This window comes from Procambarus clarkii, chromosome 90 (assembly GCF_040958095.1).
Source record: "Procambarus clarkii isolate CNS0578487 chromosome 90, FALCON_Pclarkii_2.0, whole genome shotgun sequence".
NCBI classification, from domain to species: domain Eukaryota; kingdom Metazoa; phylum Arthropoda; class Malacostraca; order Decapoda; family Cambaridae; genus Procambarus; species Procambarus clarkii.
The window spans coordinates 5,684,868-5,699,762 of record NC_091239.1 but is presented as its reverse complement, the minus strand read 5'-3'; the positions used below and the strand labels follow the sequence as shown (position 1 = coordinate 5,699,762).

Sequence of the window (14,895 nt, the reverse complement as noted above, 5' to 3'; positions counted from 1 at the left end):
TGGCAGCGTAGAGGCGACTCTAGGGTTTTGCTCAAAGCCTAGGTCACGTCATACTGGGTGTAGAATCCTAAGTCGGTCAATCGTCTTAGGACCACGTGGCGTGGAGTTGGCTTTGGTAAACGTTTTGGAGTCCCTTGGTAGAGAATGAAAAGTAAGAATACGGTTAGAGGGAGTAGAAGGTAGATAAGTAGAGAGAGAACCCCAACCCGTGTTACAATGGTGGCAGCGGTGGGATGGTTGGATGGATCCTAGTGATGGGTAACAAACTAGGCTGGTTGTAAGAATTATCCAGAGTGGTTTATCGACAAAAGAGAATGGGAAGCTGAGCCCGCATGGTGACCTGGGGACCTGACCCCCAGGGGAATTCGCGGTGGAAATAACCGACGCCTTGTTCATAGCTGCGTATAATGAATCATCCTATAGTATTCAGTAATTTAGAGAAAATTAGCCTTTATTCATTTTGCATTAAAATTGTATTGTATAATAGTACTGGGTACAATATCAAGAGTATTCTAATTATTGAGTTTAAGTCACCATCAGTGACGTCACGAATCAGATCTAACTTGTAAGGCGGAGTGACCGGCGGTCATAGGTCATCAGGGGTTGACATGTCTACTATTTCTCAAAGTTCAATTAACCATTTTTGGGGGATCGGGAACAGCTCTGCCGTTAGATGTTTGTGTAATTTAATTTCAGTAAAATAATTCAACCAGTCTGGATCAATTCAGTACAAACAGAGGTTAATTGTTATAACTTAAACCTTGCTAGTAACTGGGTAGAACTTTGACTAGGCGGAAGGATACAATGTTCTAGCCTGGGCTAGGCCAGACGAGGACAATCAGTGTGATCTGCAGAGCAGCTGGGAGAGGTCAAACATCTTACCTCTCCCCAAGACCAGCCCAACATCTTTAGCTGGTAAAACATAGAGGTATAGTTGCTATGGTTATTTATAGAATAGTCTTCATTGCCATTCAGGTCAAGTAGGGAGTGTTAAAGTGACAGGGAGTGAACATATTTAGATTTTGTTTTAGTTTTTCTTTTAATAAATTAAATTTGTTAATATTTTGCATTTTATTATTTCCATGTGTTTTATGTGTAAACTTGTCCTGGTCACGTGGTCCACACGAGGTAGAGCTTGGATTGGGCGCCGATTCTAACATCGATTCTAACATCGAATCATTCCCGTGTAATTAATTTCACACTCTTAAGTTTCCACGGTCATCGAGTGGGGATCAAGCCCCAAGGTTGATTAATTAGCATGATCGATCCAGACCTCGATCATTGCTCTGTGTTGCTGGTCTGGTGGTGGCAGCATAGAGGCGACTCTAGGGTTTTGCTCAAAGCCTAGGTCACGTCATACTGGGTGTAGAATCCTAAGTCGGTCAATCATCTTAGGACCACGTGGCGTCGAGTTGGCTTTGGTAAACGTTTTGGAGTCCCTTGGTAGAGAATGAAAAGTAAGAATACGGGTAGAGGGAGTAGAAGGTAGATAAGTAGAGAGAGAACCCCAACCCGTGTTACAATGGTGCACAGCGGTGGTTTCAACAATTTTGTTTGAAATTGTTGAAAGGCTCACGCGTCTAGCCGTTCGAACACGTGCGCGGATGCTAAGGAGACAGCCGCGCGCCAGGATTAGCAGTGCGCCCCACAACAGTGCGTTTGAGTGGGGATTGGCGAATCTTGGGTCCTGCGGGCTGATATGATTAAGGTTTAGTTAGTAAAATTAGGCATTTAAAATTAGATTTACTGAAAAGGAGACCGCTTCGAGTTGATTGGACTGGGTACCATACTCTACCCATTGCAATTAATTCAGAGGTGTTGGGAGCCGCCATACTCTCAACAGCAGTTCCTTGAGGGCTGTCGGGGGCGGATATATCTGTGGGACGCCAGTAGATAGTCCGAGGGCGTTATTAGACGACCCAAAACGCTAGGAAAAACGTAATCCGTGAAGGGCGTTGCGGCCTCCGAGGGACGGACTAGTAACCTACCTAGCAGCGATTCAACAACTAAGTGATCGCACACTTAGTGGAGGTTGAGTCGTCCCTAGTAATAATTGTTGCTGAAAGCTGCGTGTCGCTCTGTTGGAACCTAGATGGTGTGGCCCCTAGGCTAGGTGTGGTACGGCGAGCCGGTAAGGACAATTATAGGATTAAGTCGAGTGCATTTTTTAATTAAGTATACTTCAATTTATAAAGTAATTTCCGTTTATTTTCGTTGTTCTAGAGATTAATTTTTTTTCCCTTACATTCAATCCCCGGTTAAAATTTTTTTTATCAAAGTGTTTAGCATTTTCTTGCATATTAGGCTAAGTGCGTACATTAAGCTTTGCTATTCCCTGTTGTATTAGTCTAAGTCAGAGGCGTTGTTGCTAGAGTGTAGTTAATCCTCTGGACTTAGGGCTATTGGTCGGTCACTATAGTAAGTGAAGGAGTTTAAGGGATAGTAAGTTGCGTGTAAATGCTTAATAGAGTCCGTGGAATATTTCTAAGTATTTTGGGATAAGTTTTCGGCTAAGTCAATGTCGGAAAGTCGTTAACTGTAATTAATTTGTATTCGTGGGTCACGTGTATGTTCTGGGCGTCATTAGGATTCTCCAGTCGATGCGAGTGATATTGTCTAGTTTTTACCAGTAAGACGGTAGAATTGTGTTTGTAGACTTAGAATTCTGTTTTCAGTAGAAACGTAGGTGGAAAATTTTCTAAGTCCAGCTTGGGCTAGAATCTGACTTTTTGGCGGAAATTCTAATTTTCATGTTTTGTTTATATTCTGGGGCCAGTATTACTCTCTAGTGCGTGCAAGGGACGTAATTCTGTCCGTAAGCATTAAACAGTGATAAGTACATTTTTGCCGAATTAAAGTATTTTTTCGAGAAAATCGTGTTGTAATTTTGTCAGAGTCCATGGGAGGTGAAAATCTCGGATTTTGACGAAAAATCGAATTAGTGAGTGTTGAAACCGCCCGATGTGTCAGTATTGTTCTGCATACAACGTCAGTAGTAAATAATAACGTATTTATATCTGGAAACGAGAAACCCAAATTTTTGTGAATTAAAGGAGTTTTGTGATATTTGGGGTGATAGAATATTTTTCCCTCGCAGTCAGAAAAATTGGCAGAGTCCAGCAATTGAGTAAAAACGCAGTTTTTTTTTTATAAAAAGTCAATTTTGGTAAGCAAATATATGTCCTGGGTGTCTATATTAATCGCTAGAGCGGGTTATTAACGTAAAACTAGTTATTTTCCTTCAGAACATAAATTTTGATTTTTCAGCGTTAAAGCGAAAAAGCGCGGGACTTAGTTTTTTTAGCGCAGCTGGTCCCGCTCCACCAGTCATCAGTGGCCACGCTGCTCACTTCAAGCGCGTTTAGTATTCAAGTACAGTAAATATTCTTTATTATTCCATCACGAGTGCTGCGCGTTAGTTGCGTTATCATTTAAATTGTTTTATATAAATTAGATTTTTTAATTTTTTTAACGTAAAGGACTTAGGTTTCAGCAATAGAACTGCGGGATATTTCACGGTCAGACACGAGTGCGGGGCAGACACTCATTCATTGGATTCACTTCAGCGATTCTCTCGATAAATCGTGTATTTCCTATTTTGGGATTTAGTAGTTTCTTGGAAAAGAGTTGTGATTTTTTTTTATTTGTGTAAGATCACGGTTGTAGTGAGTCCGGGTCGAGGGTGTACTAAAGGGTAGTTTAGAAGAGACATGGCACACCAGGAATCACAGAAAATGTTTAACCCAGATAGTGACCAGTCAGTAGGGACCAGTGGAAGTGGAAGGGTAGAGGACAGCACCTCTTCCGACACCACTGGGGATCGCTCAGGTGGCTCAACTGACGCCACAGGTGGGGTCAGTGGGACTGAAGCGACGAATTCACGGGTTCTGCATGGGACTGGGCAGTCGAGGGTATCTTTCCATCCCTGGAGAGATACTATTATTGACATGAGTGGGGAGTCTTGCGAGGAGTCGTCCCAAGAGTGGGGAGAGCCGTCTTGGGCTCCCCCACATATAACATCGACGCCATGCCAACAGGGCAGACAGGGGGCCTCAGTTAGTATGGTAGGACGTCCCACTTCGCTCGGTAGAGAACAGCAACCCGTTCAACGGAAAAATGAACAACCACACCAACAGCAGGAACTACCCAACATAACACCAATACCACAACACCTAGGTACACCTCATCCGTCACTACAACCACCCCAACCCCACCTCCCATACCAACCCCATCCTCAGTTCCCATACCAACCCTTCCCCCAACCCCAGGCCACCCCATACCCATACCCATTCCAACCCCAGGCCACCCCATACCCATACCCATTCCAACCCCAGGCCACCCCATACCCATACCCATACCCATTCCAGCCCCAGGCCACCCCATACCCACCCCAACCTCAATCCACACCCCAGCCTGAGGTCACCCACACCATACCTCAACCCCAACCTCAATCCACACCCCAACCCCAGGCCACCCACACCATACCTCAACCCCAACCCCAGGCCGCCACAGCCTTAGACAGGCAGATGCGCACGGAGACGCCGGGCACTCAGCTGTCGCCATACGTAGAGGCGTTAAGTAAAGGCGAGGGAGCCAAGCCGAGGAACTGTGGCGCGGGTTCATCAGGCGGGAAGCAGCCCTCAGCTGCAAGTTCGAGCCACCCTGCGCGGGGTAACAACAGAGATCCGCGGAGGTGTTACTCCTGCTGGAAGCGCGGGCATATACAGATGGATTGCGAAGTCACTCCTACGAAAGCATGAAAGCAGGCTCCTAGTGATGGTAGGCCTACTTTTGAGGTGAAAGTGGAAGGTGTGAGATTGACAGCTTTTGTTGATACAGGAAGCCAGGCAACGGTAATTAAAAAGTCAGCCTTCAGCAATTTTAAGTATGCACGTCTTAACCGTTGCGCAAAGACATTAACAGCGGTCAATGGGGAAAAGATTGAGATCGTAGGACAAGGTACAGTTAATTTTGAGATTGATGGGGAATTGCAGCCTCACACATGTACGATCGTAGAGAACCTTGATTTTCCTGGTCACATCTTAATGGGAACTGATTTTCTGTCGCGATTTGATTATTCCTTGTCTGCTCAAAAAGGGGCTAGGAACTGCAGGTTGCAGTTGGGACAGACTTCCTACCCAGTGGAGATGATCGACCATCCCCCAGTTGTAGCTTCAATTAAGAGGAAGCTGAAATATAATGCGCACTATCCAAAATTTATTTTTAAGTCTCTTCCAGACACAGTTAAGAGGTCATGCGCATTGCATGCATTGACCAAACAGAGTTGCCCACCACATTCTGTTAAATTTATTAAAGTAGCCGTGGGACGTCACATACAACCAGGTACCACCCTTCAGGTGGCTGGGAGATGTGATAGTTTATTAATTCCTCATCACTTAGTTGTAGTGCTCGATAAAGGTGCACTCATTCCAGTTGTCAATCTTTCACATAAGACTTTTCGCTTCAGGGCAGGTGATAGGGTATCTCAGGGAACCATGGTGGAGGACACAGAAATCTTTCACCATGAGTCAGCTGAGACGCCAGCCGTCACTGCACAATGTAGTGCACTGAATATGTTGAACACTAAAACACCATCCAAAGTACAATACGAGACGAGAAATGTTGCACAGAATGTAGAAGTGGAAAAATTAATTTCAGCACTTCATTTGCAACATGTTGCACAGGCGGATAGGAAGGCACTGAGAGGAGTTTTACGAAAATTCCCGAAATTGTTTGCGACAGAGGATGACCAGATTGGTCTCCTTGATAAGATCGAGCACACCATTCCAACTGGTGACCATTTGCCTGTGTACACAAGACAGTGGAGGTTGCCGGAACAGGCAAAGGACATTATCAGGGAGGAGTGCCAGAAAATGTTGAGACAGGGCGTAATAGAGCCTAGTACGTCACCATGGCTCTCTGCTGTTGTGCTAGTTCGGAAACCGGACGGTAGTTATCGTTTCTGTGTTGACTACCGGAAGGTGAACGAACTAACTAAGGGTGATGTGTATCCGTTGCCCCGAATACAGGAGATAATAGATCAATTTGGTGCTGCTAAGTATTTCTCTACTCTTGACGCAAAATCGGCGTATTGGGCGATTCCGGTGGCAGAACAGGATAGGGAAAAAACAGCATTCTCGGATGGTAGGCACACTTATCAATTCCGTAGGATGCCGTTTGGTTTGAAGACAGCGCCTTCGTCGTTTCAGAGGGCCATCAACTTTATCCTTAGTCCGGTACTGGGTAGGCATTCTTTAGCGTACCTGGATGATGTTGTGATATATTCCAGGACGTTTGAGGAACACCTACAGGACTTGACTGGGACTTTGAAGTTGTTAGATCAGGCAGGTTTCAGGCTGAATGTTCAGAAGTGCACCCTGGCGGCTCAGAAATTCAAATTTCTGGGGTTCCAGGTGTGCCCAGACGGTATCCGACCTGACCCAGATTCTTGCCGCGCCATTGCTGACATGCCTACTCCAAGGACAGCGAAGGACGTGCGTAGGTTTTTGGGGGCGGCCGGATATTTTCGTCGTCATATTGAAGGTTTCGCTGGCATTTCAGCACCCCTGACTGATCTGACAAAGAAAAATGCGAAGTTTGTGTGGAAATCTGAACATGACGAGGCCTATCGCAAACTGAAAGACCAACTAACCACGACACCGGTATTGGCTATTCCTGATTTTGAGAAAGAGTGGGAGGTGCACACTGACGCCAGCGGTATTGCTATTGGCGGGTGCTTAATTCAGCGAGACGCAGATAATTTACCCCATCCAGTAGCCTATTTCAGTAGGAAGGTCAAAGGACCTGAAGTTCGTTATTCAGCTACGGATCGGGAGGCACTGGCAGTAGTAGAATCAGTTAGGTATTTCGAGCCTTACCTATTTCAGCGGCATTTTGTAATCTACACAGACCATCGAGCATTAACACACATATTTAAAAAGCGAACGAAATGCCCATGAATGTCACGCTGGTCTCACGAACTTTCGGCCCACTCATTCCAGATCTTGTACAAGCCTGGTCCAGCACATGTTGTGCCAGATACGCTAAGTAGAAATATAGCGGCAATGCAGATTAATGAAAATATTGAAACCATTCCATCAGATAAAATGAGAGAATACAAGATGAGCGAGCCTAGATGGAAAGAAATTATTGAGTATTTAGAGGGAGGAAAATACCCGAAAAAGAAAAAGAATTTACCTATTCATGATTTTGAGATGAAACAGGGCGTCCTGTATTATGTTAATAGCCAGAATGATAGGGCAGTATTTCAGCTAGTTATTCCGGACGCGTTGCGGTCATCAGCGTTAAAGCTTGCGCATGCTTCAAAAATTGCAGGGCATCCGGGGATCTTTAAAACGCACTTAAAAGCAAAGTCTCTATTTTATTTTCCAGGATTACTTTCTGAGGTAATCAATTTCGTGAAGTCGTGCCCTCGTTGCCAGAGGAGGAAAGGCACCCTTAAGGTACAAGCCCCACTTCAGGAATTTCCTGAAATTCGTGAACCGTTAGATCGTGTGGGGGCCGATCTGATTGATTTACACCACAGTCATTCAGGTAACAGATATGTGTTGGTGCTAGTTGACCATCTGTCTAGATACACTACACTAGTTGCATTACCTCAGAAGGATTCTCGTACGGTTGCAGATGCGTTCTTGCGTAGGTTCGTTACTGTATTCGGACCTCCTAAAGTTTTAGTCTCTGACCGGGGTCAAGAATTCAATGGGAATATATTTAGAGAAGTTTGTAAGATTTTAGAGACAACTTCGGCTTTTACAACAGCCTACCACCCACAAGCAAACGGAATGACGGAACGGACTAATCGCTCAGTCAAGGATATGCTTGCAATCCTTGCTGAACATGATGCAAACACCTGGGATGAACACCTACCCTATGTTCAGTTCGCCTTGAATACTGCCATCCACCAATCAATTAACACCCAACCACTTCATTTGTTTACTGGTAATTTATGCAATTTCCCGTCAGGTCTGCTTAACAGACATAATGTTGCATACGGGGAGGACTATCCTTCAGAGGTCCTTGGAAAAATGAGAAATGCATGGAATATTGCAGCTGAAGCGTCCAAGAAGGCACGGACTCGGTATGCTCATTTTTATGACAAGAAAGTGCGCCCTCTTGAGTTGAAGGAAGGAAGCCTCGTATTGAGAGTGAATGAGGCTGCGCCCGCCAATCAGAGCAGGAAACTAGCTCCGAGGTGGCGAGGACCATATAGAGTAATTAAAAGGGCGGGGCCGGTTAATCTTGTTATAAAGGGAGTGTTCGAGGACCAGGTGGAAAGGACAATTCATGTAAATAAATTGAAACATTATCATGCTAGAGAGGAATTAGAACTGCCTTCAGCGGGTCTAGTTCCTGACTCTGCAGTGCTGACTCATGGCTTCACCGACGAGTCAGAAGATGAGGATGACCCTCTGTCATCGCTCATCAGTAGTCAGGTGCAGTCTCGCCACCCTATGGTGACGAGATCTCGCGCTATACAGTAAAGTAACTTCCCTAGTTAGTATAATTTAGTATTCATTAGATTTTCCTGTAAAGGCAATGAGGTGTACTATCTCTATACTTAACTCAGGTAGCAGCTTTTACCGTGCTCTGGGGTTCCACCTCCACCAAACCCAGAGTATATCTATGCTTCCGCTGTGTTGTGTCTGTCTGTTCCCAGGTCTGATTGGTACACCGACCCAGTTGTTCCAGCCACACGTGAACCCTTGTCTGTAAAGACCGAGGTGGGAGGCACGTTACACAAAGCCCTCCCCCCACCAGACCCAGTAACCCATACATCAGTTACTTTGGGGATAAGTGACTGTCCAAGAGTCACCCGGCCGACGCCTCACGTCACTAACGAGGTTGTCAGGGCCAGCGAGCTGTCCACATTATAGCAGTCACCGGAGGTGCCATACAACGCCGGGGTAGCTGTCTCGAGATCACCAATACCCACCTGCTGCGTCATCAAGACTGCAGCCATTCCAGCAGTGGTGAAGGAGAGGTCAAGAAATGGAAAGCACGTAGCAGTACTCAAGAATTTCGCCGGAAGATTAATGATTACGTCATCTGAAGTAACAAGAAAGCAGAAGTAAGGCGGTCACAGGTGGAAGGCACGGTTTCCCTACAGAGTACCGGGACTCGCCAATAGAAGGTCGCAAAATTGTCTCCTTTGGCCTAAAGTCGGCGGTACGAGGGTATACACAGTAAGTGTTTACGGCCTAGTAACCTGGTGACATCAAGAAACGCCTGAGATGACGTGAGCAATGATGGAAGACGAGATTCACCTGTTCTGCAAACAAGCAACCCGCCTCTACGACCTTCTGACACCACTCCTGCTAAGAGACACCGTTGGTACATCCAGTCCTGCTCTGCTGTGGTCATCTGCGCCGTCAAGTTTAACATCAAGACTGCCGTGTGAACTGTGATTGATACGAAGGGCGTGTGGACTGTCGAGAGCAAGATTAATGGCCGAAGTAACAGTATTCTACAGCTGTCACTTGGCACTCAGCTCTACTACACTCTGTCGTCATTCAGGAGTACCGGATGGGAGTACAAGAGGACCAGGTATTGATGTCTACACATGGGGAGAAGCAAGATCGACACCGTCATCGTCAGCGACTACATTCAGCATCCAGCAGCATCGATTTTTTTTTCTTCTCGTTTACTCAATATGAACAATTGATACAAACAACAAAGTTGGCTCTGAACATCTGTGTAAAGAATATCTGGACACTTTTGTTTAAATGTTGAAAAACAGATTTAGAATCAATACTTTATAAATGTTGAAAAACAGATTTAAAATAATTCTGGTATAATATATGACTTTTACTCTATAAATTGGTCAGTAATCAAAATCGAAGCCCCTGTGTAATTGTCTCAGCCCAGAACAAACGGTTATGGAAAATTATGTTGTGATACTTTTGCAGAATGTTTGAACACAGGAGAGGCGGACCAATATAAACATTGACACTTCTAGTGAGTGAGAACACTTGGCTGTACAGTCAGCTGAAACCTGTGATATAGTATAGGATTTTTTTTTTATTTTTAGATACATGTAATAAACATTAGGTGTGTTCCTTAACATGTCAAGGTTGACATTGATAGGGAGTGGGTAGTACACGGATGTGAACCTGATAGTTCCGTAGTACGCTCCCGGATGACTGAAAGTTCAGTCTGAAGTTATAACTTTAATGTTTGTTTGAGCACGGTGTGGCCGGCTCTAGAGGACACATGGACTTGGCTAGTGAAGAGCCAAGGGAGTTTAATAGCTAGTCTTTGATGGTAGAGTAGGGCCATGTTATTTAGCTATGTCAGTAAGGATAGGATGTATGTTTCCTGATATTGGAGGATTGCTGTCAGTTGACAGCTGAGAAATTTATGAAATGTGAACATATTTATTATGATGTTGGACTATTATTTGTCAAATTTTATTAGTTAGGTTAGCTTTTGTTTGTGGCATGAGTTGAATTGTGGGTTTGGATACTAAACCTCGTGATTTTTTAACAAATTAACAAGGTTTACTAAGTGCTTGTGCGGGGGGGGGGGGGGGGTTGTAACAAACTAGGCTGGTTGTAAGAATTATCCAGAGTGGTTTATCGACAAAAGAGAATGGGAAGCTGAGCCCGCATGGTGACCTGGGGACCTGACCCCCAGGGGAATTCGCGGCGGAAATAACCGACGCCTTGTTCATAGCTGCGTATAATGAATCATCCTATAGTATTCAGTAATTTAGAGAAAATTAGCCTTTATTCATTTTGCATTAAAATTGTATTGTATAATAGTACTGGGTACAATATCAAGAGTATTCTAATTATTGAGTTTAAGTCACCATCAGTGACGTCACGAATCAGATCTAACTTGTAAGGCGGAGTGACCGGCGGTCATAGGTCATCAGGGGTTGACATGTCTACTATTTCTCAAAGTTCAATTAACCATTTTTGGGGGATCGGGAACAGCTCTGCCGTTAGATGTTTGTGTAATTTAATTTCAGTAAAATAATTCAACCAGTCTGGATCAATTCAGTACAAACAGAGGTTAATTGTTATAACTTAAACCTTGCTAGTAACTGGGTAGAACTTTGACTAGGCGGAAGGATACAATGTTCTAGCCTGGGCTAGGCCAGACGAGGACAATCAGTGTGATCTGCAGAGCAGCTGGGAGAGGTCAAACATCTTACCTCTCCCCAAGACCAGCCCAACATCTTTAGCTGGTAAAACATAGAGGTATAGTTGCTATGGTTATTTATAGAATAGTCTTCATTGCCATTCAGGTCAAGTAGGGAGTGTTAAAGTGACAGGGAGTGAACATATTTAGATTTTGTTTTAGTTTTTCTTTTAATAAATTAAATTTGTTAATATTTTGCATTTTATTATTTCCATGTGTTTTATGTGTAAACTTGTCCTGGTCACGTGGTCCACACGAGGTAGAGTTGGATTGGGCGCCGATTCTAACATCGATTCTAACATCGAATCATTCCCGTGTAATTAATTTCACACTCTTAAGTTTCCACGGTCATCGAGTGGGGATCAAGCCCCAAGGTTGATTAATTAGCGTGATCGATCCAGACCTCGATCATTGCTCTGTGTTGCTGGTCTGGTGGTGGCAGCGTAGAGGCGACTCTAGGGTTTTGCTCAAAGCCTAGGTCACGTCATACTGGGTGTAGAATCCTAAGTCGGTCAATCGTCTTAGGACCACGTGGCGTGGAGTTGGCTTTGGTAAACGTTTTGGAGTCCCTTGGTAGAGAATGAAAAGTAAGAATACGGGTAGAGGGAGTAGAAGGTAGATAAGTAGAGAGAGAACCCCAACCCGTGTTACATGGTCGACGACCGGGCCGCGGGGACGCTAAGCCCCGGAAGCACATCAAGGTAACTTCAAGGTAGGTAAGGAGAGCATCCCAGATGCTGCCTTAATCAACTGAGCTACGACATGGTCAAAAGAGTTGAAACCGAAGTTCTACTGAACTTACTGGATCTTGCAGCCTCTCTGAGACACAAACCAGGGTTTTACACAACTCCTACTTTGATGCATCACACTATTGTGACTTTTGTGTGTGTGTAATGAAAAAAGGGCGAAGAGGGAGAATGGCCTATTGACATAGCTCGAGTGCATGGGGAGGAGTTGTGTAAAGCCCTGGTTTGTGTCTCGGAGAGGCTGCAGGGTCCAGTAAGTTCAATAGAATTTCGGTTTCAACTCTTTTGACCATGTTGTAGCTCAGTTGATTAAGATAGTGTCTGGGATGCTCTCGGACGCAGGTTCGAATCCTCGTCACGGCCCTTGTGGATTTGATGCATCACGCTATTGTGATTTCTGTGTGTAATGCCTGGTCTGTAGTGTTGTTAGCCCAGTGACCCTCAACCGTTCCTGATACGAGAGATGACTAAGCTCTGGTAAGTAAGTAAGGGCGAACTTGCCCTTCGGCTGTGGCAACACCACATGTTGCTCGGTGTAACAAAATAAACAGTTTCAAATGTAGATATGATAGAGGAAGATAGGCTCTGGAAGCTGTTCACCAGTTGATTGACAGTTCAGAGGCGGGACCAGAGAGCCGAAGTTCAACTTCTGCCAGCGCAACTTCGTAAGTACATGTGATTGTGTGAAGTGACGAGGAATGTGTAGACGGAGCCAAACGTTACACGCGTCCCAGTTATATTAATGTTAATCTTAGTGTGCTACCGGCATTGTTCTGATACCTTATTTATTGATGTTTATAATTATAGTGTGTTGTGGACATTATCAGCTATGTTGTATATCATCTATGTTGTATATTCATGTATATCAGCAATTATAGTATGTTGTGGACATTATGTGGACATTATGTGAGCCAGGCTCACAAAGAGCGTTTGGGAAAATGCCAAACTGACAGTGCACACCAAGGCACAAGTCTACATGGCATGTGTGGTGAGTACACTTCTCTACGGCTCGGAATCCTAGACCCTGCGCTCTCGCCAGGAGAGACTTCTCAATACCTTTCACATGCGGAACCTGAGACGCATCCTTGACGTCACGTGGAAAGACCACGTCACCAACAAGTACTCGAGAGAACAGGAGTCCCTTCAATGTTCACTCTCCTGAAACAGAGACGCATGCGATGGCTGGGACATGTCACACGCATGGTCGATGGCCGCATACTGAAGGACCTCTTGTATGGAGAACTGGCATCAGGAAGGAGACCCACCGGAAGACCTCAGCTGCGTTTCAAAGATGCCTGCAAACGCGACCTCAAGCAGATGAACATCGATATCAACACTTGTGATGCAGCAGCTGCGGACAGATCTGCCTGGAGATGAAAAGTGCAGAAGGAACTCCAGCAATTCGAGGATGAACTGAAGAGGATAATAGATTTCAGAGGAGGATAACAGCGAAGGATAATAGATTTCAGAGGAGGTCTCGACCACTGTCAGACGCACCCGCAACGGCGTTTATCTGCGCTCGCTGCAGTCGAGACTGTCATTCTCGGGTTGGCCTTCACAGTCACAGCAGGCGCTACATCTAACTACACTACAACAACTAGACACCCAGGGCACAACTCCATAACCCCACGGGATTGACGGATGCCTACTACTACTAGGACATTATGATGTCATATATTGCATATATATTTATTGTTTATGTTTGTATGTGCAAACTTTCTTTACTAATTAAAGTTCATTGCTTAATTTGAATATTAACAGTTATATAACTACAATCATTCAACAGGAGCGTCATGGGAATGATCACGACCGTGACCAAGCTCAGACGTTGTTTGAAAATTTAGGGTTTAAAGTGACGGTCCATAATAACTTGACCGTCGCCCGGGTCAAAGCTGAAATTCAGGACTGTAAGTATCTTTTACTATATATAATGTTCGTTAGACCTTTATTACATAAGCTTTTTAGCTCCAAATCATCTTAACATATTTATTTTTATCATCTTAACATATTGGATTCCATAGATTTATTTACAGTACAGTAATTACATAAATATTGATAACATCGCCACCATGACCTCGATCGTGTTTTGTATTTTAATGCAGTTGAACCCCTCTAGGTTATTGTGGTTTATGCAGTGTGCTTTGTCCTCTAAATGTTGTTTAACATTTACTCCCTCATTAACAAACTGATTCCGCATATAGGAATCAGGAACATAGGAATCTTGTATGCGGAGAGTAGGGACTCTCACTTTCCCCTTCTATCTCATTCACACTTGCCATGTCTGTCCATCTTATTATTATCTTCCGTGCCTCAGTTAGTTGAATACAGTTTCCATCATAAATTTGTTTAGTGCTAAAAATACATGTAGAGCGCAACCTCAATGCAGCGAGCTATATGGAACAAACCCAGCGAGTGAGGGACATATTGCAACCAGAGATGCCTTCAGGAAGCATTTGTGAGAGGGAATATTTTTAAAAACAAGAAAAATACACTGCTTCACCTGTTTCTTTCTTGTAATGTTGCTTCCTTATACAAAAATCACTTAAAATGTGATTAAAGATATATTAGGTGTTAACATTTATGCTTTAAAATTTCCCATGCTCTATGGGCAACATAGAGCATGGGAAATGCTCTATGTTGCCCATAGAAATACTGTATTGATGCAGTACCCCATCAATACCTGTATCTTTTCCATTTTTCTAAGGAGGAGCATTTCTCTCCCATTGGTATATCCTCTGGTATTCTTTCCTGTACTCTTTGTAGGAGCCCACCACCAAAACAATATCACATTCTCATTTGCCCTTCTTTTCTCTGTGTGACCTATGATGCTTTTCTCAGTTTGACCTATAATACTTTTCCCAGTGTGACCTATGAAACTTTTCCCAGTGTGACCTATGATACTTTTCCCAGTGTGACCTATGATACTTTTCAGTGTGACCTATGATACTTTTCCCAGTGTGACCTATGATACTTTTCACAGTGTGAC

General features: G+C 44.2%; 1 protein-coding gene across 1 annotated transcript in view; it reads left to right on the top strand.

Moving 5' to 3' along the window:
* Nucleotides 1–14,895, top strand: part of LOC138359326 (caspase-1-like) — an 87,914-nt gene that overhangs the window by 53,029 nt on the left and 19,990 nt on the right. The window contains exon 5 of the mRNA XM_069318464.1: nt 13,696–13,816. Within this exon, the coding sequence (XP_069174565.1) occupies nt 13,696–13,816 (121 nt within the window). The remainder of the gene's footprint in view (nt 1–13,695; nt 13,817–14,895) is intronic.